Source organism: Tachypleus tridentatus, chromosome 6, assembly GCF_004210375.1.
Source record: "Tachypleus tridentatus isolate NWPU-2018 chromosome 6, ASM421037v1, whole genome shotgun sequence".
Classification (NCBI taxonomy): domain Eukaryota; kingdom Metazoa; phylum Arthropoda; class Merostomata; order Xiphosura; family Limulidae; genus Tachypleus; species Tachypleus tridentatus.
This window is the reverse complement of record NC_134830.1, coordinates 93,600,993-93,625,978: the sequence shown is the minus strand read 5'-3', so window position 1 is coordinate 93,625,978 and position 24,986 is coordinate 93,600,993. Positions and strand designations below refer to the sequence as shown.

General features: G+C 30.3%; 1 protein-coding gene across 10 annotated transcripts in view; it reads left to right on the top strand.

The window, feature by feature from the left end:
• The window catches only part of Gmppb (GDP-mannose pyrophosphorylase B), a 48,967-nt gene extending 25,022 nt beyond the window's left edge, over nucleotides 1-23,945 (top strand). For all 10 annotated transcript variants that reach the window (XM_076506230.1, XM_076506231.1, XM_076506224.1 and 7 more), the window contains 6 exons: nucleotides 4,703-4,783; nucleotides 10,421-10,612; nucleotides 14,144-14,299; nucleotides 20,848-21,054; nucleotides 22,974-23,156; nucleotides 23,514-23,945. In XM_076506230.1, the coding sequence (XP_076362345.1) occupies nucleotides 4,703-4,783; nucleotides 10,421-10,612; nucleotides 14,144-14,299; nucleotides 20,848-21,054; nucleotides 22,974-23,156; nucleotides 23,514-23,645 (951 nt within the window). In that variant the 3' untranslated portion in view covers nucleotides 23,646-23,945. The remainder of the gene's footprint in view (nucleotides 1-4,702; nucleotides 4,784-10,420; nucleotides 10,613-14,143; nucleotides 14,300-20,847; nucleotides 21,055-22,973; nucleotides 23,157-23,513) is intronic.
• The last annotated feature ends 1,041 nt before the right edge of the window (nucleotides 23,946-24,986 follow it).

The following is a 24,986-nucleotide window of genomic DNA, read 5'->3' as shown; positions in this document are numbered from 1 at the left end:
ATTCATGTTCCCAAGCTCTTATTCCCTTGAACTCATCCACTTCCTATGATCTGTCCCATATTACACATATTGGTTGATTACATGAACTCATTAGGCTGGTAAAAATGGACTTAACCATGGAAGTTTTCTATCTCCACAATGTTTCTATTTATCAAATTCATCACATCAGTATGTTCTTAACCACACAACTTTGGATTTCTCTGTAAAAATGGCCTGGCATGGCCAAGCACGTAAGGCGTGCGACTCGTAATCCGAGGGTCGCTGGTTCGTGCCCACGTCGCGCCAAACACGCTCGCCCTCCCAGCCGTGGGGGCGTTATAAAGTTACGGTCAATCCCACTATTCGTTGGTAAAAGAGTAGCCCAAGAGTTGGCGGTGGGTGGTGATGACTAGCTGCCTTCCCTCTAGTCTTACACTGCTAAATTAGGGACGGCTAGCACAGATAGCCCTCGAGTAGCTTTGTGCGAAATTCCAAAACAACAACAACAACAACTTCTCTGTAAAAAGGTTGTTCAAAATGGAATGTGGACTACTTCCAGTACCTTTGCTGCTTATTTATTACCTGCACACGACCAAGCTGTATCTTTCTCTGGAGAATATTGGCTTTCTCCTATGGCAATTCTGCTCATCATTTCACCCTTGACTAGGGTAAGCCTAATCACTTCATTTCATATAAGTTTCTACTTCACAATTACCAGTTTTCAACCACTGATAATGGTTGTTTCCTGTTCAGGTATGCTTTTTCTCAAACCTGCACTATAATGCTCTCTATAGAGATGAAGTTTTTCTGAGAGACCACTGGTGGCATATCCAGTGGTATGTATATACATGCTAGATGTCAATAATTTTCTGTTTCTGGTGGCCTGTCATTCATGGACTCCATAAGTAAAACAGAAGGGGATTTCTAACCATCATTGATTAGAATGATTAATGAATTTAATCTTTAATTGATTAAATTAGGTTTGTTTGTTTTTCATTGCACTTTCTCCAATGCATTATTTCTCTGAATTCTTGAACTAGTTTACTGTCCCCCTCCTTTCTTGTAATGAGTGTAGAAATTTACTTTGCCATACATACTCATGATTATTTGCTCATTGAGAAGAGGCCAAAATTTGTTTTCCTCCTCCTATCTCCCCTGGCTACTTTTTCCTAGGTGGACAAATGTCAGCTGGAGGGTGTCTGGCCTGTGTGGGATTCTTCTTGTGATGCTATGTTCAGGATTACAGTACCTTGTTTCTATGGTTGTTTGCAGCAGATGCCTCTCCTCTAATTTTTTCCAGTTGCAGGAAGTTTTTACCCTGCTCCTACATTTGTGTTTGGATAACTTTGTCTACCTCTTAATGCTGACAACTTGATATGCATGCTTTATTCCTGTGAATGTTCCATATCTTCTTATTTCTGGTTGTAGGTTGTCTCCTCTGCACTAAGGTTGAGTGAGTTATGATTTTGCTTGCAATGCCTGTTAGAAGTGTTACCCTATTGTTACAGTTGAGTTTAGGTAACTTCATTATTGTGTGATGCTGTGTTTGATTTGTCTTCCTTTTTGGTTGTTTTGGTAGTTTGCCCAGTTTTGATCAAAAGCTCTTCATTTTTGTAATTCTGGTATTGCAAAATTATATTTTCTGGTATGAGTAACATTTTTTATCGGTTCTTGCAAAATATTGCAAGAATTGATGAACTAAACAAGAACAGATAAAGTATACAGTAGCACCATATAGAAATAGACTTGATATGATGGACTAAGATGAAGAAAAGCACACTGAACATCATTTATGATTGTTTTTGAAACAACTTTATAAATTGAAGATTCTAAATGTGTCTTTGGCAAAATTTGGCACCCCTCTGACATTTTGTTTTTAAGATACAACAATTTAAAATTTTTCTGTTTTTTTATAGTCCATATTTAAATGACATTGAAGTTGTGAACAAAGATTTTACAAAATGAAAGGAGTTGCATATAGCCTCTAATACATACATAACTTACAAAATTGTACAAACATTCATTTGTTCATATCTTATGATAAATTTCAATATTTTCAGTACATTTAATTTCTAAAATGATTTTTATTAATAATATTAAATTAGTAAACTTTTAGAATTTGAAATTCTTATCAACATACATTTTATGCTTTAATGTACATGATTGGTTCTTTTAAGTCCAAAAAGTAGTTTTAGTTTTGGTTTATTTCAAATAATGTTTAGGGACAATGAGGAACCTGTTGGTCCATTTGGGCTGTCCCATTATCTAAGCGAAACTAAAATTAATAATAAGAAAAAAAATTAAAGCCAGCCCTTATCATTGATATAGCTATCAAGCATTTTTTTAAACTCATTCAAATTTACTGCCTCTGCTACATCCGAAAGCAATCCACTCAATAAACCAACCACCCTATTTGAAAAATACAATTTTCTTTATTGAAGACTGCTTCTACCTTCCCTAAATCTGTTTTTGTGTCTTCTAATTCTGTAGTTCTTCCTGTAAAGTGTGAAAAATTTTGATGGATCAAGATTATCCATTCCTGTTACTACCTTAAAAACTTCAATAAGATTCTCTTTAACTCTTCTTTTTTTGAGAGAAAACAGTATTTTAAGAATCTTAATCTCTTCTCATATAACAACTCCTCCATCCTAGGTCCCCTGCTGGTTCAATTGTAAGTCTATGGATTTACAATGCTAAAATCAGGAGTTTGATTACCCTCAGTGAATGCAGCAGGAAGTCTGATGTGGCTTTGCTATAAGAAAAATACCCATCCTAGGTACTATTTTAGTAACCCTCTTCTGAACTCTTTCCAAAAATTCAATGCCTTTCCTAAGGTAAGGAGCCCAAGACTGAAAATAGTATTCAAAATGTGGGCTAGCCAGTGATCTGTACAATTAAATTATAATCTCTATAGACTTCTATGCAATATTTCTGTAGATACAATCTAGTCCCATTTGCCCTACCATAAGCAACAGCACACTATTTCAACGGCTTAAGAGACTGATCAACCGCTACACAAATGGTTCTTTTCTTTTATGACAGTCTTGAGATTATGCCCATCCAAATTATACTTATAATTCAAATTATGATAACCCACATACAGTATCTTGCATTTATCATAATAAAACCCATCTGTCATTTATTTTAAAGCAGCAGCATTCTCTTCACAGTCAGCAACACCCAAGACCTTTATCATCAACAAATTTAATTAATTTATTGACCATTACTGCATTTATGTCATTAATGTAAATCAAAAAGAGCAATGGCCCTAAGACTGAGCCATGAGGTACACTACTTGTAACATTAATTCCATTCTATTGAGCTCCGTTTATAACAATCCTTTGCTTTCTTCCATCAGGCTACTATTCTGTCCACTTATTTAATCACCACACCTAGAGAGAGAAGTTTCTTAACAAGCCTTTTATGTGGCATTTTGTCAAATGCTTTCTGAAAATCCAGATACACCAAATTTAATCACTTACCCTCATCTACATCTGCAGTAACATTTTCAATGCATGTCAAAAGATTTGTAAGGCAAGATTTTCCTTTAGTGGAATCATGTTGACTATCCAATAAAATTCTAAACTTTATTAAATGACTTTGCAAAGTATCTTTTATCAGACTATCCAAAATATTTCTCGCAACTGATGTAAGATAACAGGCCTAAAATTACTGGGACAACTTCTTTTACCTCCCTTGAAGATAGGATTGACATCAACTAATCTGTTGGTACTTATTTTCTATTCAAGGACTTACAAAAAAATTTCCGAATGGCTCACATATTTAATCTTTATCATTCTTTAAACTTCCAATTTTTATTTTAACAAACTAGAATTTATTCATTTGTATTGTTCAACTTTGCTTTCATATATCAGTTGTTCAAGATGATGAATACTGCTTAAGTTTTAATTAGTGAAAACTGAAGAAAAAGCAGAATTTAATAACCTAGCCATTTCATAATCATCAGTTAATGTTTCATTAATTTTATATTAATTTGAATTTTTTAGATTTGTTTCATGGGTTCCACAAGCTATGTCCCTTGAATTATATTGTAAATATATTACAGTTATTGTGTTATGAAGTTTGAAATAATTCATAACTTAAACAAGTCATTTATGTTAACAAATGCAATTTCTAAGGACAGAATTACATGTTGAACTCGTATCTAAGTTGTGTGTAGTTCAAAATTGTAGTGTGAGTTGTTTATTTCTAGCTTTAAAACACAGTGTAGTTTTTATGGGAAGGAAGTTTTTTACAAAAGCTGTTAATAACTATATATAGCTTACAGGCTAATCTAATTTATGTTTCTAAAAGCAAAAGCTTTAGGATAGCCTTAAAGAAGTTAGTGTCATGTTGTTAATTATGTGTTTTCAGAGAGTTACACACTAATAACAGCAGATTCATTCAGGAATAATCTGTATTTCGTAACATGAGTTTTCATAGTGGATAGAATAATGAGACTGTACAAGTTTTACAAAACAATTTTTATTATGAAATAAATAAAAACAACATGCAATATATGAACATTACATACAAACTAAATAAAGATTTCAATAAACATGCCTATAAATAAAGCAGTTAGAAAACGTGGCCTGGATATCACACTTGTAAACATTTATGTTTACAACAGAAGTCTTCAGTAAATACTAAATGGTAGTTATATCATAGAGATGATGCTAGAAAAATGCTTCTTTAGTTATTAATAAATCTGTGTATTTGATAGGCTGGTGTAACACATGTGATACTGGCTGTCAGTTACAGAGCAGAGCTATTAGAGAAGGAAATTAAAGCTGAAGAAGTACAGGTGAGTTGTTTTTTTTTGCAGATAGCTGTAATAAAATTATATTTAAGCATATTAGTTTCAGTAACCATGATCATTTATAAGTAAAGGATATAACATATTTAGTGTCAAATTTGTGAATTGGGTTTCTTAAAAGGATTTTAGGTTAAGACAGAAAATAATTACCTTTAATGATACCAAATAAATATAAGTGAATTATGTTATCCTGTCATTGTTTCAGCTATTTTATTCTGTGTTAATTAATTGGAACTATAGTAACTTAAGTTGTTCAGAAATGGTTGGTGCATAACTTAACACACTTTAGTGTTCATTATTTATAGTATGTTATGGCCCACAGCACCTTGCTTCCCCTAATAGAAAAAAAATGAAACTACAGATAACATAAATTATTCATAATGATTAAATTATACTTGTTTGGTCACTTAAGTATATGTACTTGGACTTGCACTTGATCATTTAAAGTATATGAATAAGTCACATGAACTCCAGGATAGTTAGCATCCTTAATGTTGGAGGTGACCTGTTCTAGATTGCATAATGTAAGTTGACTGTATGCTGTGTGTGGAAATATTTTAAACTCAACAAATAAGGTAAATTATTGATTAATATTTAAGGAACTTAAGTACTTGTGTTTAATGCCAGTTTCAAGTAATTACAAGCTTTTTTGGGATAACAGAATTTATTGAATGAACTTTCAGTGAAAACAAGCAGTAAATGAAAAATGTAGATGAAGCTATGAATAATATAAAATTGGTAATTATTAGGATTGTTTATCAAATAAATTCAATAATTTTAAACTTGGAGCATTTTCATTCATAATATTTTAATATTATTTACCTCTCAACTTGAGAAATAGCATATGGCAAAGAGGTTGGAAAAGCAGTGGCATTTAATGATTAACAACATGTTAATCAACATGAAGAAAATGACATCATAACTTTAAAAAGCTTGTATAATTTAGTTAATATGTGACTTATAATTTAGTTAATATGTGACTTATAATCTATCTCTTTTTACATTTATTTTAAATACTCATGCTAGTCTGTTTACAATATTTTGCTATGCGCATGTACATTGCTTAAAGAAAATATGAAAAATAGTTGGTAGGTAATGTTACAAATCTAATTTATACTATTAAGTTCCAGTATACATTTTAATCTTTCATATGAACTGATGAAAATATTAATAATCCTCTGTTTAGTAGATTTTACACTATCAATTAATTAGCAATTAATAAAATTAATTAATTTTAATTAATAAAATATTTGTTTTTATCAAAATGTAATTCAGAACCTGAACTAACTTTAAATAAAATTTACACCTCTGTAATTAATAATGTGTACTGTACCAGACGGTAGTGAATTCAGCATTAGACTATTGCTCTTCACCAATAGAGTAAGCATTCTAGATTGTACTGTAATCCATTTGGGTTCTTTGTATATATCAGAAGTTCAATATTTTCCTTGTTGTTACAGTGTTCAATTGTATTCTTTCCTTTTCATCATGAATTTCATACTTTTGACACTTATATTTAGTTAATATTCAAATCATTATTTTTTTGCCTTTTTTTAAATGTATTTCTGTTATAGACATTGCAACATATTATATTTTCTTATATTACTTTCATTTTTTCTCTTAACTACAAGATCTTGCAGTACATGATCCAGAGTCTGTGATACAGTATCTTTTACAGGAATGTTTTTTACCATCATTACCTCAGCATTTTTATTTTTTTGAAAAGCTGATAATTGATCTCAATTTAACAGTAAAAAAATGACAAAATCCTAAATACCAATGACTTATCAGACTTTCTGAAAAAAACAGAAAAGACATACTTATAATATTGATACTTTATATGAATTCAGTTTCATGGATGTTATTAATATGGCTTCATATATCCACATTTCTGAAACCTTTCAGGGTCCAGACTCTCCTTCATATTTATTTTGAAAAGAAATTGGAATTATTGTGGTAATTCATGATGATAAGAAATCCACTTCAAGTAAAAATCTATTCTAAAGACAGCTGTTATGGGTATTAACACTTTTATTAAAATAAAGTACAGAACAGTGTTTTGACCTTCTTAAGTCATCTTCAGGTTAATAAAGAAAGTTTGCAACTGACTGTTGTTGGGCTCATGTTTTAGGGACAAGAGAACATATCTGTAGAACACACACTTATTTTTTTTTAACCACATTAACTTCATACACCCCAACATTAAGTTTGCCTGTGAATATAAGAAAACTAATCAAATAGCATTTCTTAACCTCAAAATCACAAGAATTGATACACAAGTTAAGACAGAAATCCACAGAAAAATCACCCATACTAATTATATATTACTTGGGACTCGGCATGTAAAACAAAGCAAAAACTTAACAAATTAAGAAACCAAATAAACACAACCTCAAAAATGTGCTCACCTGATAAAATTAATGATGAAATCAACCAAATAAAGCAACACTTCATCAACATATTTCTGCAAAAACTGTTGAAAAAAATTAAACACGCACACCTAGACCAAGAACAAACAAACTAATAATAAATCAAAGAAACAACAAACTATAAAACCTTACACTGCTGCATACTACATATTTCTGATATTAGCGACAAAATAACCAACAATTGGAAAAAACTTGCAACAAAGCATAACATTCCAGTAAACACTACATTTATTTTAAAAAAACAGATACAAAAGTAATGTCCATACTGTGTAAAAATTATACTGACAAACATAGCATCAAATATTATACATAAAATACAATGCAACAACTGCCATGACTTCTATATTCAAGAAACAAACATAAAAATGGAAAACAGATCAAAGAACATGCATTGCCTCACATTTTTAAACACTGCATATCAAATAAGCACAAAATAACTACAGAAAACACCAACATACTAAGTAGGGGAACAAATACAAACAAATGCAAAATCAAGGAAGCCCTACTTATACAAGAATGCAAACCAAAATTGAACCAGTATAAAGGAACACTTCTATACCTATATTAATTGATGGTCTAACATCTAATTGAAATGCTCCCTACAATTTCTTACCTGTTTACACTCTTATCTCTAAAACATGTTCCTTGCAACAGTTAGTTACAAATTCTCTTTTTTAACTTGAAGATGACCCAAAAAGGTCGAAGTGCTATTTTGTACTTTATTTTAATTAACGTTTTAATACCCATACCAACTGCATTTAGAATACTTTGATGGTAAGCAATGTTACTGCCACTATACATCACAGGGTTGTTTATATATCTTACATGCTTTATCTTAAACCCATGACTCTTAGTATTATGCTTCTGTAACTTATGCTAAGCCTGCTTTATCTTTGGCCAGCTCTTCCTACAACCTACCTTTGCTTCTGGTTCTTCTGTCCCTGACAAGGGTTAAATTCTCTGATAATTCAGGCATGTGCCATTTGTTCTCTTATTCAAATTGTTTTGCATGGTTAATTGACAAGTTTCTCATATGCATCTAATCTAAGATATTTCTTCTCTCTCTTACTCTCTTTCTTAATTGTTGCAGATTTATTCTGTGTTTGTTTTGTGTTGACTATCATTTGTCATGCCTTCCATGAATTTAAGACTTTTACTGTGGCCTGTGATTAAAATTCTTCCTCTTTTCTAGAAAAAGTGCTTCTGTGTATTGAATCTTGGGGTGTTTTTCTTCTCTGACATTCTTTTTACATGCAATAAACTCCTCTTTGCCTTTTGCTTACTCATCTCTTTAGCTATCTATCCTCTTCCTCTTTGTTTGGAGGCTTTATTTTGGGAAATGTCACACTAACCTGTTCTTCATGTTGCCCTATTTTCTTGAATTGTGTAGTTTTTATTCTTTTTAGTGGATTCTGTCAAATTAGTGGAATATACCACATGGTCCACTTTTTCTCATTGCGATCTTATTTTGCAATGGGATTTTTCTTCTCATGACTTGTCTCTTATCCCTTTGACCATTTAGTTAAGCAGTTGTCCTTGTCTTTTTCATTTCACCTCTCATCAAGTTTGTTATTTCATGGCTTCTCTTGTCTCAGACTGCTTATGTACCCTGGATGAGATGTTGCAGGTGAGGATGTGGACAGTTCCCAACATCTTTGTGTAACATTTTTAGTTACATCACATTGAGGTGTCTTTTGACTCTGTTTTATGTCCCTCCTGTTGTTGTTACAGAATCTACCCAGAGACTTTTAAAGCTCAGTTTTTTTTTCTTTTGTTGCAGTATTCACAAACACATAGAGGATAATTATGTAGTTAACATTTTTCTTATCTAAAAATGTATATCAGGTAGATAATTCACTTCTGTAAAACCACCCACCTTTTTTACCAGTCAAGAATCAGCTTTTAGTATTCCCAGTATAGTACCAGTATTATAGTACAATACAGAGTGCATCATAAACTGACACAGGTATGTCTTATTATGTGTAGGGGTGTGAGTTTCATTCATAGGTTTATCTTATGTGCAAAAACATCTGCAGGTGATAGAAGGTATTAGCAATTTGTTATGCATAGAGGTAATTATGTGATACCTTTTTTTGTCAGAAGAATCTTAACTTTAGAGTTTTCTTTTTATTTCATTTTGTGATTTTTTTCTTCTGTAATAGTGTGTGCATATACCACAGAAAATGAAAAATGGGTAAAAAAGTGCAAATAATTGTAATATTTGTTGTGGTGGTTAATAGCCTATAGGATCACTTAAGTCTAATTATTAACTAGTAACTATGTATGTATATTTATACATGTTTACTAATTATTAACTGGTCTTATGTTTTGACTACTAGTCTGCTTTTCATTTCAGGGAAGCTCTGAGAAAGACTATTTTCTTTATAGTAGGGGCCAGGATTTGATCTTGGGTGCTCTTAGCAGTAAAAGTGTATACATTATCCACTCAAGTGTCTCACTCTGTTTTTGGTCTGTTTTTTTCTCTACTGTATTCAAATCTCCATTCATAAGGAAAGATTTAAATGATGTTTTTCTTCTCTGTTGGGTCTTTAGGTGAAATGGTGTGTATTAACCACAATCATATTGTTTTATCACTTTTGACAAGTGTGATGATTTCCTGTTGTTTATGTATCCTCTGTATTTTTCAGGGAAACCTGTAACTTAAAGAAATATTAGTACATATGTGTGATTTTATTCTTATTGTTTATCTTTTAATGTCCATTGTTCTGGGTATTCATTATTGAAGTAGTTTGCAGTTATGTGTTTTTCTTCCTGATTCTTAAGTTCTTTGTTATTATAAATCTTGTGTAATTCTGAAAATCAGGCAGACAATTTATGATTCCTGTCTTACATTGTTAGTCTGATTTATAGTCAAGGTACTTACCCATTTCTGTGATTTCCATGTAAATTATTATGGTATATGAATTATGTATATTGGTAACTATCATGTCAGAGTAAGGTAGTTTATCTTTTTAAATCTTGCCTGTAGTGTGTGGCCATAATATTGAATGTATCTTCAAAATTCATGAACCACTTGAACAGTTAACATCTTATGATACAATAAAAATATTAAAAGATAACAATCTTGTTTAGGCTATTCGCCATGACAAAGATTGATATCCAGTGAAAAACTCTACTGTATTTAAATTTTATAGATATATATATCTATAAATAATGAATATATGTTATTTATCAGTTAGGAGTAAAAATTACACTTTCGTATGAAGATGAACCTTTGGGAACTGCAGGACCTTTAGCCTTAGCAAAAGACATCCTCAGCTCAGATCAAGAACCTTTCTTTGTTTTGAACAGTGATGTCATTTGTGATTTTCCATTTAAAGAAATGGTTGAATTCCATCAGAATCATGGAAAAGAAGGAACCATTGTTGTAAGTACCAATATTATTTGAAGTGGTCATCAGAGCAATTTAAAAAAATGTTTCCTGTATTTTTAAGTTTTCTTGCAAAGTCTCATATACCTCTTAATTTTGAGGTGTTATTCCAATCTTGTTGTACAGTACTGTCAATATGATAATTTTTCAAAAAGTGTACAAGTTATTCATCATATGTATTATAAAATACTTGGATAAAATTATTATTCAACTCTGGAATTTTAATGTCAAAGTGATTTAAGTATAGATTATGATATTTCACCTAGCTGAAGTTGTATTTATTTTAGTTTTCATCTTTTTTGTTAATGTAGGCAAGCATATAAAAGAACTCAAATTAAATATTCATTATAGATTATCAGGTTTAGCCTATAGAAATCAATGCTAATTAGTAGTTATCTTCTTGTTCTGTTGAACTCACTTTGTTTATGTCATTTGATCTAAATCTTCAAATGTTCTTATTGCAATACAATACATGCATCTTAAGTACCCAGTTCTCCTCTTTCCCACCTTATTTGCATATGTGTCAGGAGACTACTTAGCTCTTCCTTCCAGTCCAAAGTCTAATTGTTTTATTGGTAGTCCTGCTGCTTTGTCTCTTCATTATATTTTATGTTAGGTTTGGTGTTACGATTTTTCTAATTCAGAAGTATCTGCTTCTTCATTTGAGGCTATATTCACACATTAGATTACAGGTGTATAAGGGTATCTCATAACTCCTTTTACAGCCCTAATCATTGTGTTTGGGTGACACCTGCAGTTATCTCTGGTATTTCCCATTCTGATTAACTCCAATATCACAAAACCTTGCCCTTACTTGTCTGTTGGTGAACAATCCTGGCCATTTGTCCAGATGTTTTCACTTTCTATTTTAGAAGAAAAGAACTTATCAACTAACCTTATTTCTGATAACACTTTTGCTTCTGTGTTTTACTTACAACTTAGGTATGTGCTGGCTTAAATAATGAACCTATTTCTGTAATATATGATAGGGCTAGATTTATGTTAGAGGATTCTGTATTTTCTGCTTCCCCTGATATCAAAAATAATGCTAAACTCTATAAAGTTAACCTAACACTCATTCTTTTTATGTTTTTTTGTGCAATAAAAAAATTATCCAAGATATTAAAACTAATATAGATAGATATTATGCATCTCAACCTGTGTTAAAACTTATCTGTGTCCTCTTTTTATAGTTTAGATAACTTGTTCAGTAGAACATAATATATCTTACCTTTCACAGAGGAATATGATCTTAGCATTGATTGATACCCTCTAGTTATGAAACTCCTCATATCTTGTAAATGTAAAAAAACTGCCTGGAAAATTACTTCATTAAAATAAATTGACATAGAGAGAAACTAAGCTAATATTTTACATTTCCACGGATTACAAATAACAGAATACCATAACTAAATGACAACAATAAATTCTGGTCAGCCTCCAGACTCAAACACTTTAAAGCATCATAAGAAATTTGATGTTTTTGTGTAACTATGTAAGGAAGGAAAGAAGCTCTGTGGTAAATACATTGCAAGAAAGAATATATTCCCAGGTTTCAGGTGATAAGTTTACAGTTCTTCTGCTTCAGAAATTTGTAAAATTAATAAAACATGCAGATAGTTGAATATTACAGTTCTTGACATCAATATCTAAAATTCACTGTTTACAAACTATTTGAGCTAAAAGGAAGTTTCAAATGAATGCAAAGGCTTCTAGTTTGTTGTTTAGGTTTTTCCACTAACAAGTTATATTTGTAGAGGCAGGAAATTTACTTAACAATTTTGATTGTTTTTTAATTACATCATCCTAGAAAAATGCTTAATCCCTTACATCAAAAGTTAATTTAAGATCTCAACATTTCAGTTATGATTTTAATTTTAAGAGGAACTTTTATAGATAAGTCAAAAGTATTTTTTTCAAAATACGTTGTTATTTCCTCTCTATAAATACTTATAATCCCTGGTTGGAAAGAGTTAAATATAACAACAGCAAAAAAAAATGTCAACAACTTCTCTGTTATGGCCAGTCTTCATATATGGTTTAGAATTATTTAGTGAAGACTTGTATATGTTTATACAGAGCCTCTATATTTGTCTTTGACCTTTACTATTCTCTGTACTACTGCTTAATTAAAGGGTTATGTCCTCAAGATGTGAACATAGGATGCCACCTGGTGGATGATGATGCCTCAGCAGGTACCTGTCATTTTATATCTACATATAACATTCTAATGGAGTGGGTGGAGTATAATTTTGAATATCCATCTTTCTCTCAGCTCTTCCCTCAAATTGAGTACATCATTCTTCTATACTGTTTGTATTGCAACATATTTGGGCTATCAAACACATCCTCTGGTTCACCTAGGCTAGTAAGTGACCTAACTTATTTTGTTTGCTGCCCTCTTTTTTTTTTTTAATATGGATGAAGATAAGTAGTATATTTTACCCTTGGATTTGTCCAGTCTTATTTTGTTGTGAGATAAAGTGGTCTGGTATTATCCACTAAGAATCTTTCACACTAAATAGGATTTTGGTATCTTGTAAAGTTCTTCCTCTTTTTTGGTACCATCCCTCGAAGAAATGTCGTGACCCAGATATGCTAATTGCAACTAGCATAATAGAAGATTCTTCCACCCTGAGCAACCAGGTATCCTGTTTTTCCTGTTTCATGAAAAATCTGTTTGTTTTTAATTTTGCATTTTTAAAATTAATATGAATTTCAAACACATTTTCCACTCCCATCACACAACCATGAGATGAGATTTGTAGTTTCACAAAATAACTGCGGTTTTGGACAGGAAGGTGGAATTTAAGTATTCCTCTTACATGTGTGCAAATAAATCATGTGGAAGGTGAGTAAGTAGAGAACTGTGGTTAGATATGACACACATTATGTATTACATCAAGGATATTTAGAACTTTTCAGTAATGTGTCTTTGATGGATTAAACTTTACTCAGCAAGAATAAGCTGTATTTCAGAGGTAAGAATATGTTTGAAATTCATTTTAATTCTAAAAATTTTAATTTTTTTGATATTGTTTTTACAACCATATTTAATTTAAAACTATGTGACCAGTTGAACATACTTTGAAAAATGATCATGTAGTAAATTTTTAATATGAAAAAAATAGCTCATTTGCAATATTAATCTCAACAACCATTCTTAAGTCAATACATGAAAGTCAGGTTAAAGAACGTAAAATCTCAAAAGTGTCTAGAATGGGGCAAGAACTTAGAATGAGTTACAACTTTTTGCTATAGTAATAAAAGTTCTGACTGTTAATTTTTTGTTTACATTAAGAATTTATTACTGTTATTTTTTATTATCAGAGGGTTCTAATAATGCTCTGTTTGTAGTTTAACTTGATTGAGGTTCTCTTTTCAACTGATTCATCTTCTTGAGTCTCTTCACAAATCAGCCAGTTAGATTTACCACAGGTTCAGTTTTGTACATTTCACATAAAACTAAGCTGAAGTCAAGTAAAGGAAATATTTAAGTTTTTACTTTTTTTACTACTAATTTTTTAGGTAACAAGGGTAGAAGAACCATCCAAATACGGTGTTGTAGTATATGACGAGAAAGGAAGGATAGAAATGTTTGTGGAAAAGCCTCAAGAGTTTGTTTCAAACAAAATAAATGCTGGAATGTACATCTTTAACCCTTCAGTGTTAAATAGAATACAGGTAAGCATTTATACTTTAGTCAATTGTTACTGTTTAATAGAACATTGATTAAAGCTGAAGCTTTGAGATAACAGTTATTGTTAAGAAGAAGAAAAGGAAAATTTGTGTTAGCAGGTAATACTCCATGAAATATAGAAAACTTTAGGTTTTGTGTGATAGATGGTAGTTGATAAAAGGCAGATAGAAAATGAAATTTTGCTTCATAGCTGGTGACAAAAAAGGTACAGATGAAACAAGCTAGTTGTATGGGAAAAAAAATGAATTTATGAAGCCTATACTGAATCAATTTGATGGAAGGGTGATTTTTATGCTTAAAAAATTCCTTTGCTTAACCTTTAAAACCTCCCATATGAATACTAAAATATTTTGTATTTATGTGTTATTTTATTCACTCTTAATGCTAACTGTTGGAAAATCATCAATGTACAGCAAAAAGTAGAAAAACATAAATTTAAAGCTACATTTTTTTTGTTTTTTTAATGTGCCATTTTGCAAGATTTTTAATCTTTTTATATTCACAATTTCAACTATTAACACTTTCCATGATTATTCTGGACAAATTATTTCTTTACTTTTTTAATTATCTGCCCAAATTTGTTTGAACATTGTCATATAATAGAATTAGGATGGTAGATGGCATTGGAAATGTTTGTATTGTTTTCTACCTGATTCATTTTGTGTTACACATCATAAACACTGGAGAAAAGCATTCCTATTCTTCATTGTAGTTTTAGTGAAATAATATGTATCATATAATCCAGATATCTAACATTTATATATTGGGTATATTTTCTGTAGAAATATAGTGACATCATAAAATAAAACGATTCTGTGAATGTCTTGAGATTTAAATGAGTTGTATCCAAACTTTAAACTACTTTATTATTATGGTACATGAATCAACTTGGCACCAAAAAATAAATAACTCTGATTTTGATATCATATGTGTTCTTAATTTTATAATTCAGAATTTAAAAAAAAAATCTTCTGTGATGAGAATAGTGACATTTTTCTCATGAAGTCTTCTCTCTTTCATAATGTATTCAACATTCCTCCTAAATTATCTATTATAATGTTGTTATTACTCGGACAAAGCTTAATGTTTATATCCTTCAACTGTGTTTGGTTACAGGGACATAAGCTAGAAAGTCAGACCCCTCTTGCTATGCCCACCTGTCACATCTTCTCTTTTACAGATTGTCAGTAGTTCGTACTAAAATTTAATACTGTATTATTTATAACAATAGAAAGCCAAAGTTTCAATTTATCAAATGGCATATTATATTACATTGTTTTCTGCAAAGAGAATTGTATATTTTGGTTCCAGTTCCAACTGTTAACTTTTCTTATCATATAATTAGAAATCCAGAAAACTGTGATAATTGTGGGATATTTTGTTTTTGAGCATTATTGTTCTGTGTTCCATGGTGCATTATTTAATTAAATAAAATTATTTATTGCCGTAGTATTGTTAGTATACAAAAAGTATGGTTAAGTGCCATCAAAAGCTGACAGCAAAAAGATACTAGTTATCTTTAAAGTAGTAGTTTGTCCATTTGACCATGCTTATGTGTTGTATTAACATGCCTTGCTACAGTATCTCCAATTCAAAAGAGTTACTGTAATGTATACTGTAGCCATATTTCACAATAACAGTAACTTTAATAGAATATTCTGAATTTTGTTGCATCAAAATCCAGAGCATTTCCTTGCATTAACAACATGTTAAATGAAGATGTGTAATCAACCTTAATAATTTCATTCACAGATATGGAAAAACCTAATGGCAAAAATTTAATCATCGATGAGAGAATCAGCAGTATAATTCACACAATTTCATTTTGTGCATCAAACAAATTTTTTATTATATGGGTTTGTTCTTAAAGTGATATGCATTTTGCACAAATATTATAAATTCAGAATAATCATTAGATAGAAAACAGTCTAATGATGGCTTTCAGTTGGATTTATGTGTAATACTTGTGACAGTTTTGTGAGTTGATTTTTAAGAATTAAGCTCTGTTTACTTAAGTAAGGAAAGCAAATATACAGGGCATATAGGTACAATCATCATATAGGTATTGTTGAGGAGATTGAGTTTTCCATTTAGAAAGCCATGAATTTTGTCCTCAAGAAAAGGCTTTAGATACAAATTTTTCATATTATGAAGATGTATTTTTTAATTTTTTTTACTGTGTACAGCAATATAAGAATAACCAATTTTAAAAGCTCTGATAGGTAAACAAGTGATCAGATTATATTTGTTATTAGAGGGAGAGAGAGACTTATGAAGGTTTCCTTGCAGTATATACACATGGAAAAACTATTACATTTGCAGTTTACAAGGATGTATAAGAAAAATATGGTTATTCATAGGTTCACAAATAAAGTTTATGTTGGGGTGAGAAGACTTCAAAATGTAAGAAATTTGGGTGCATTCTCTTTAGATTGAAAAATAAAATTATTGTTAACTTCTATAGTGAATAGGTTTAAATCCATGCAGACAGTTTTCAAGCCATGACTGCTTGGAGTTAGAAAGAAAATTGTTAGCTAAGGTCAGGTCAAGAAGTGACTGCATTGCAGTGCTGTCTATCTTATCTAAAAGGCAATCATTGAATATAACACAAGTATAAATGATAGAGTTCAAGTAGTTGTTTAATTTATTAATTCAAATAATTACTTTTTATGAGTCATTTTTGAAAAGGTCAGAGAAACAAATGTCTGTTGTTTTTCCATTCAAATGTTGGTTAAAAATGAGGCTATGCCCAAGCTAACCATAAAGTAATCCTCTTGAATATTAAGTGAAGTGATCTCATTAATGAAAGTGAATGAAACATTGACAGTAAATTTATTGATGGTAAGGGATTGAAGTAATAGGGCTAGAAATTTAGTTAGTTGGTAAGAATGTATGCAATCAGAAGAAACTATAGGCTTGATAGTTTAATTTGACATTTGTTTTTAGGAAGGCTATATAGTATACTAAGTCAAGAGCCACAGGGGTAAATTTCATTAAGAGTTTACTGGGAGATGGTATTTTACTTTAAGTTTCTAACTGTTTTTCTCATTAAAAGATAAACTAAAGCACATCCAAATTAAGTAGTATAAATTTGGTGGAGAGGTATAAAATAGATTTCATTCTTGGTGACGAGAAACCCACTTGAAATAAAAATGTATCTCAGAATGTCTGGTATAGGTGTAAACACTTTTATTGATAAGCAGAGAACAACGTTTTGACCTTCCTATGTCATCTTCAGGTTGACAAAAAAGAGTTTGCAACTGACCATTGCCAGACATGTCTTAGGGACGAGAGTATAAACTTGTATGAGATTGTAGGGGGCATTGCACTTGAATGTTAGGTTATTGATTAGTATAGGTATAAAAGTGTTCCTTTATATTGGTTTAGTTTTTGCTTTAGTTGCTGTATAAGTAGGGCTTCTTTGATTTCGCATTTGTTTATATTTGTTTCCCTACTTAGTATGTTGGTGGTTTCTGTAGTTATTTTGTGCTTATTTGATATGCAGTGTTCAAAAATGTGTGACAATTGTGTTTTTTGTGTTCTTTGAATATAGTTTCCATTTCACTGCTTATTTCCTCAATATAGATGTTGTGGCAGTTGTTGCATTGTATTTTATAAATTATGTTGATGTTGTTTTTGTCAGTGTAGTTTTTACATAGTATGGAATTTAGTTTTGTACCTGGTTTTTGAATAAATTTGGTATTTACTGGAATGTTGTGTTTTGTTATAAGGTTTTTCCAAATGTTGGTTATTTTTTTGCTGATATGCTGTTTTGTAGTTTGTTGTATCTTGGGGTTTATTGTTGTTTGTTTGTTGTTGAGCTAGGTATGTGTGCTTAATTTTTCTTCAGCAGTTTTTGAAGGAAATTTGTTGATGTTGATGAAGTGTTGTTTTATTTTGCTAATTTCATTGGGTGACCATAGCTTTGTGACTGTGTTTATTTGGCTTTTTAATATGTTGAGTTTTTGTTTTGTTTCATGTGCTGGATCTCAGGGATTCAGTAATCCAGTAAACTCCCAGATACTAAGTAGGGAAACAGATATAAACAAAAGCAAAATCAAAGCCTTACTTATACAGCAACTGTAATTAAAATTCAACCAATATAAAGGAACACATTTATACCAATACTAATTGATAACCTAACATCTAACTGCAATGCCCCCTACTATTCCATACCCATTTGTACTCTTGTCTGTAAGTCATGTCCAGCAATGGTCAGTTGCAAGCTCTCTTTGAAGATGACCTAGGAAAGTCAAAACATGGTTCTCTGATTTTCAATAAGTGTTAATACCCATACCAGCCATTCTGAGATACAAGATGGAATTCATTCTGTTCTTGTAATCTTTTTTATTCATTACTTTTGTCTGGATGGTTATCAGTCATGTCAGGATTATTTATAATTTCCTTTAAGTCAGTGAATTTAAAAGAGGAAATTGCAGGTATTGGTAGGCGTGAGAACAACCAATGAACTAGAACGAGAATATGGCAGATGATGAACAACACAAACACAGAAGTAAAGAATAACGATATATTTATGGGAAATACTGAGAGATACAATTTCTATCTTTAGTGAATTGATACTACAGTTATAAAAACTATAACTACAATTACAATTTATTTAATAAGTAAGCTTTTTTTAATGAACTGTTCCAAGTCAGTGTAGCAAAACACACAAACCATCTTTAGTGTATTGGTCCATTGGACCTACCCCATTTCTGTGAAGTTATATATAGTAGTATGTACTAAACTTTTTCATTTATTGCTAACATCTTCATAAAATTTAGCAAATTTTTAATAAAAGTTGTCAGTTTTATAGAAAAAATATTTTTATTAATAAAATATATCTACTAAAGATGTGTGAATTTACAAAACCTTAACTGAGTCATTCTGAGTGAAAGATGATTTTAATAATAAGAACAGACATATTTCTTTTTATCTTAAAGGGCATGGCATGATCTTAGTGGATAATATACTTGACTCGAAATCTGTGGATCAGAAGTTTGACATTGCCAAATATGCTATTTAGCTGTAAGGGTTTTATGATGTGATGTTCATTTGCACTTTTCATTTGTAAAAAAGTTGCCCAAGAGTTGGCAGATGATGTTCACTAGCTGCATTCCTTCTGCTCTATCACTATCACTCAATCACGGATGGCTAGTGCAGGTAGCCCCCAAGTAGCTTTGTACAAAATTCCAAAATAAGCAAACAAGTAATTATACAGTTTTACATTTTATTTGAATGACCTGTAGAACCTCCTAAAGTAATATCAAAAGTTTCTACGTTAGAACTTTATATTTTATCTCTTATTTTATCTATTTTTCTACAGTTAGCATAAGTTTTGATATACAGTGAAATGTAAAATTAAAAAAAAAATCAATAATACTTTTTTTTTCTAGCATCACTACTGGTTGTAACGGAGAACTCCAATTATTTACCCTACTAACATCGGTTTTCTGATCTCTTCATATCTGCTAATAATTTTATTTCTTTATAATGCTTTTTATACCCTATCTAAATGCACGAGAGTCAGTTATTGATAATAGGAAAACCTAAGTGTAAACAACCTATCATGTTAATTACTATTTTCAAAAAATATGTAATGGTAGATATTTTTTTAATTTTTTTGTCTTGCATTAGAGTTGAAACCTATTTCAATACTTTGTTCTTGAGAGTATATTTCTTTTGCACTAAGTTTCAAACTGTGTTAGTTCTTCACAAAATAATTAATGTTACTTTTTGATATGCATTTTAGAAGAAAAACACGTGTACTAAATATGGAATATTGCCAAATTACTATAAATTTATTGTTTTTCTAAGTGCATTATGGATGTTAAGAACTTATGTTAGCTATTTGTAGCAGGCAAACAATGAATCAGTAGTAATATCTTCTTATGGATGCCAAAATGAAATAACAGTATGAGAAATATAAAAAAGCTGTTCTCTCTGTTGGTTATAAATAATCTAATAACAATATTAGAGTGATTTCTTAACATGTTTGAAAGGCAAAATGACATGGGGAGGGCATATCACATGGGCTTCACTTTTTTCTTTTTGTAACTCACAGAAGCAAAAAAGGTTGGAGGTTGGAAATCAATATATTTAATGTGTATTTCATATCGGTTGAACACAGAAAATCACTTAAGGTACAAGAAATCTCTTGTAACATCTATTGATCACATGACAGAGAGGCATGAAGGCAGAATTGTTTGATATTTATTTTTGAAATTAAGATATTGAAACTCAGATAATATTAGAACTGAAATTGCAAATTAAATTTGATATCAACTTTATTGACATAATATTTATAATGAAGTTTAATTAAAATTTGAATGTAACTCTGAAATATACTAATGTGTGACTTTTTTTTTTCTTCTTCTTACTGGGAGAACTCTTAAAATTTTATTTTTGAATGTTTTAAGTATCAAAAGCACTTAGAAACTGTATAGTTTACACAAAATTATCCTGCACTAAATCAAATTGCTTTTATGATGAATAGTGTTTTTAAACAAAAGCTTTTGATTATGAATTCCAGCTCAAGCCAACATCAATAGAAAAAGAAGTCTTTCCAGAAATGGCTGAGAATTGTGAACTGTATGCAATGGAGTTGCAAGGATTCTGGATGGATGTTGGTCAGCCTCGAGACTTTCTTATTGGAATGTGCTTATATTTAAATACCATGAAGCAAAAAAATCCTGAAGCCTTGTACCAAGGTCAAGGAATTGTTGGAAACGTTCTTATAGTAAGATGACATTTAAAGAAAAAAAACTTGCTCTGAGTTGTAATAAATTCTCCGATAAGTTTATATGAAACAAAATGCATATGAGGTTGTAATATAGGAAATATTTTTGCAGTAAAGTAACAGGAAACACAAACTTACACCAAAGTACTAGTAAATGCACTGTGATTTAGAAAATGTTTGGAATGTTCTTATGGTAAGATGACAAGATACATAATATTGTACTAGGTCTTGATGTTGTTGGAAGTATTCTATTTCTCAGTTACTTTAAATCATAAACCATGTCTCAAAGTCTAGAAATTATGGGAAATATATTTATAGTAAGTTAATATGAAAGAGAAAACTTGTACCAGAGTCTATAAGTTTTAAGGTTTGTTGTTGTTTTTTTTGCTTCCTAAAAGTTAGGTATTATGAAATAAAAAAGGATGTTCTAGAATCCAGATGGTACAATAAGTATTTTTGTATATCTTCATGAAAAAGAAACCTTGTATCAACTTTTAGAAGTTGTGGGAAATACTTTTTGTGTTACTTATTTTCAAGTGATTTACAAAGTGAAACAGGGATTGAACTGATGACTGTAAATTGTAAATGAATAAGTAGAATTTATATTAAATTTGGGATTGAGATATGGCTCACAAGTCCACCTAGTTTGTATAAATGTTTATCGTGTTAATGAAAGAAATATAGAAACTCAATTAAAAACAATAAAATATTTATTTAACTGATACAATGAGTTTCAGAAACAAGGAGCATAATTCAAATCAATGATCTTCCATTAACAATAATTAATTACATATAGTACCAGTATTGTTACTATTTACAAAGATCTTAAGCATATTTTTCTTGAAACATAAAACAGTAAATAAATAAATATAGTAAACAATTATATCTTCTAGTTACTATGACTTTTGTACTCAGTTGCTACTTCTAGTAGCTTGCTAAGCCTTTTAAAATTTTGCGTGTGGAGGATGTAAAATTAAATAATTTTTTTAGGTTTTATATGTATATTTGAGGTAACGAAAAAATCATAACTATACTGATACCACAGAATTCCACTATAATTTATCAAACATAGTAACGAAGTTGTGTTTGAGCCAAAAAATAATATGAAATTACAAGTAGTTTAAAGACTTAATTTAATGTATTGAAGTTTGTTTTAAAAGAAAGAAATGATGATGTGATACTTGAAAATGGCTAACAGAGCTACTTAGGGGGACATTTTGTTTTTCAATGAGGGAGCATTTCCAAAAGTGGAAAGAAGAGAGTGGGGGTCACTGTGTTTGATTCAGTACATGAGCAATATCTCAGCAAGTAGAAAAGTCAGGAGTTTATTTCACATTCTAACTTGTCAATATTAGTAATTTGAGTTCCTAGTTTGTACAAAACTATAGACTTTATATTTTAGCAACACTAACATCTAATTTGAATTAGTGCTGCATTCAACATACCACATGGCACACATAAAACTATATTTGTTTTTTACCATTTACTTTTGAATTAAGAAATTAACTAATGTATAATATTAAAGTTTGAATTATAATCCACAATATTTGATACCAAATTTATAAACTGTGAAGTATCCTACTGGTACTGAGAATTTTTGAGAAATGTTTTTGTAATAAGTTGACAGTTTTTTTTGTGTGTAACTTATTTAGTTTCCTTTTTTTTTCAATATTCATTAAAATTGTATGTAAATAATTACAGTTTTTAAGAAATTCTTCACAATGTAAAATGTGCTAATGTTTGTAAACATTAAAAACAAAGTTCGTTAAATGAAATAACATAGCAAGTCCTGTTGTGCATTTTTCAGGTTCTTTTGCTGCTTATTGTTTATCGATGTTATAGCTTGAATACATTATATTCACCATTTTTTAACAAGCAAAACAGTGTCATACATAAATAATATACAATCATTATTTCAGGATCCCTCTGCTAAGATAGGAAAGAATTGTAGGATAGGACCAAATGTTACAATTGGTTCCAATGTCGTGATAGAAGATGGAGTTTGTATTAAACGTTGCACCTTATTAAATGGAGCACATATAAAGTCTCACTCATGGTTAGAGTCTTGTGTTATTGGATGGAAATGTGTTGTTGGACAATGGGTGAGTACGTGTAGCAAAATTTAGTATTTTGTATACTTGGGCTCACTTCACGTGATCTTTATATATTATATATTTAAGTGAATTATAGTGATACTGTATATAATCTTGCAGTGTTTTATATAACAGTTAAAATTTTAAGTTTTGAAACAAGTTATCAGTAGTTTTACTTGTTCCTAAGTAGGGGTAAATGTTTTTAAGGCCTTCCACTCATTATTTTTTCATATTTTTTTATCATTGAAAATTCAAAATATCACATAGTTCAGTAGAAGTCATTATTTTCAACTGTCTTGTTTGAAATAAAAATGTTTTATCTTACTATAAATTAAGATTTAAGTTAGTTTATCTTCTCTATTTTAGGTCCGGATGGAAAATACCTCAGTTCTTGGTGAAGATGTTATTGTTAAAGATGAAATTTATATTAATGGTGGTAAAGTCCTTCCGCACAAGGCAATATCTGAATCAGTCACAGACCCACAGGTGATCATGTAAAGTTAAAAGCTCAGTTAGAGTTTTATTTCTTGCACCACACATGAAATCATTTATATAATATTCAAAAGTGCCATGTAACTAATTCAGTTTGTAAGTCCATTATTATTCTAAATTAAAGAAAATGTTTATTTAAGCCAAAGCAGCTATGAAAACTATGTATACCAGTGGTTCAGAGTTTCTAAATCCTAGTTAATCATATTTCTGTTTTGATTATTAAGTAAAGAGTGTAAACCAGTTTGTGTATCATTATTATAAAATGTATCTAAATAAATAGAAGGTAGAATTTACCAAAAGTTTTAAGTGTGCAAAAAAAATAATTTTCTCTGTCCATGTAATACAGCAATTGTTTGAGAACAAATACCATTCATTGTTAAAACTGGAATTAAACTAAAACTCTCAACAAATCAAACCATTATTTTATTTCTCAAGCAGCTGTTTGTCTACACATTATCCTAACTAGTTTTTGGGAATGTTTTCCTTTGTGATTACCAAACTCTTGTTAATATTGAAATGTAATGATTGTTACTTCTGTAAAGTTTACTACATATTTGTAAAAGTCTAAATTTAAAAGTTTTTAACATTAATATTAAAAACCACATTTCAGTAAAATCACTTAACTTCTCTCACACACATTAGCTTTGTTCTATTTGAATGTTTTCTTCTTTGCTCATCTAAGCAATGGTATAAATTCTATCTCACTTGCTCCAGTCTTTTTACTCCACGATATTGCCCCTAGTGAGTTTAATCATATGATTCTCTTCACCTGTGTCTGTTCATCCTGTTTACTCGATCTGTATTTAAGCTCCCCATTATTCTTGTGTTCTTTTTTTTCTCTGTGGCAAAAATTACAAAAATGTTCTTGTGAGTTTACTGCAGGTTTCTTTTCAGCCCTAATATTCTTTTGAATTATTTTGGATCTTTTCATGGGGCTTGTTTATTATTTGTTCTTATATTTTTACCAAAAAAACAAGTTGGAGATATTTTTTTCATATATCACTGCTCACGTTCATTTCTCAGACACAGAGTCGCATAACCTTTTCACCTCTAGTAAGTTAAAGTGCACGTCACAACGTTTTGGAGTATTATTTTTAAAATGTTATAAAATAATATTTTTACCACTTACATCATTGAGATTGGCATCAAAATGTAGTTTATAATTTAAATTTTAATATTATATGTGTTTTGGTTTCTTAATTTAAAAGATGTAAAGAAAAAAATGTTAAGTATTGATTTTTGTGTGCCACATAACACATCCAGTTGTCTTGTTGTTTAGTTTCTATCTTATTATGTCCACCATACAGCATGTACAAGTAGCTAACAAATTAGTAACTAGAATTTGAG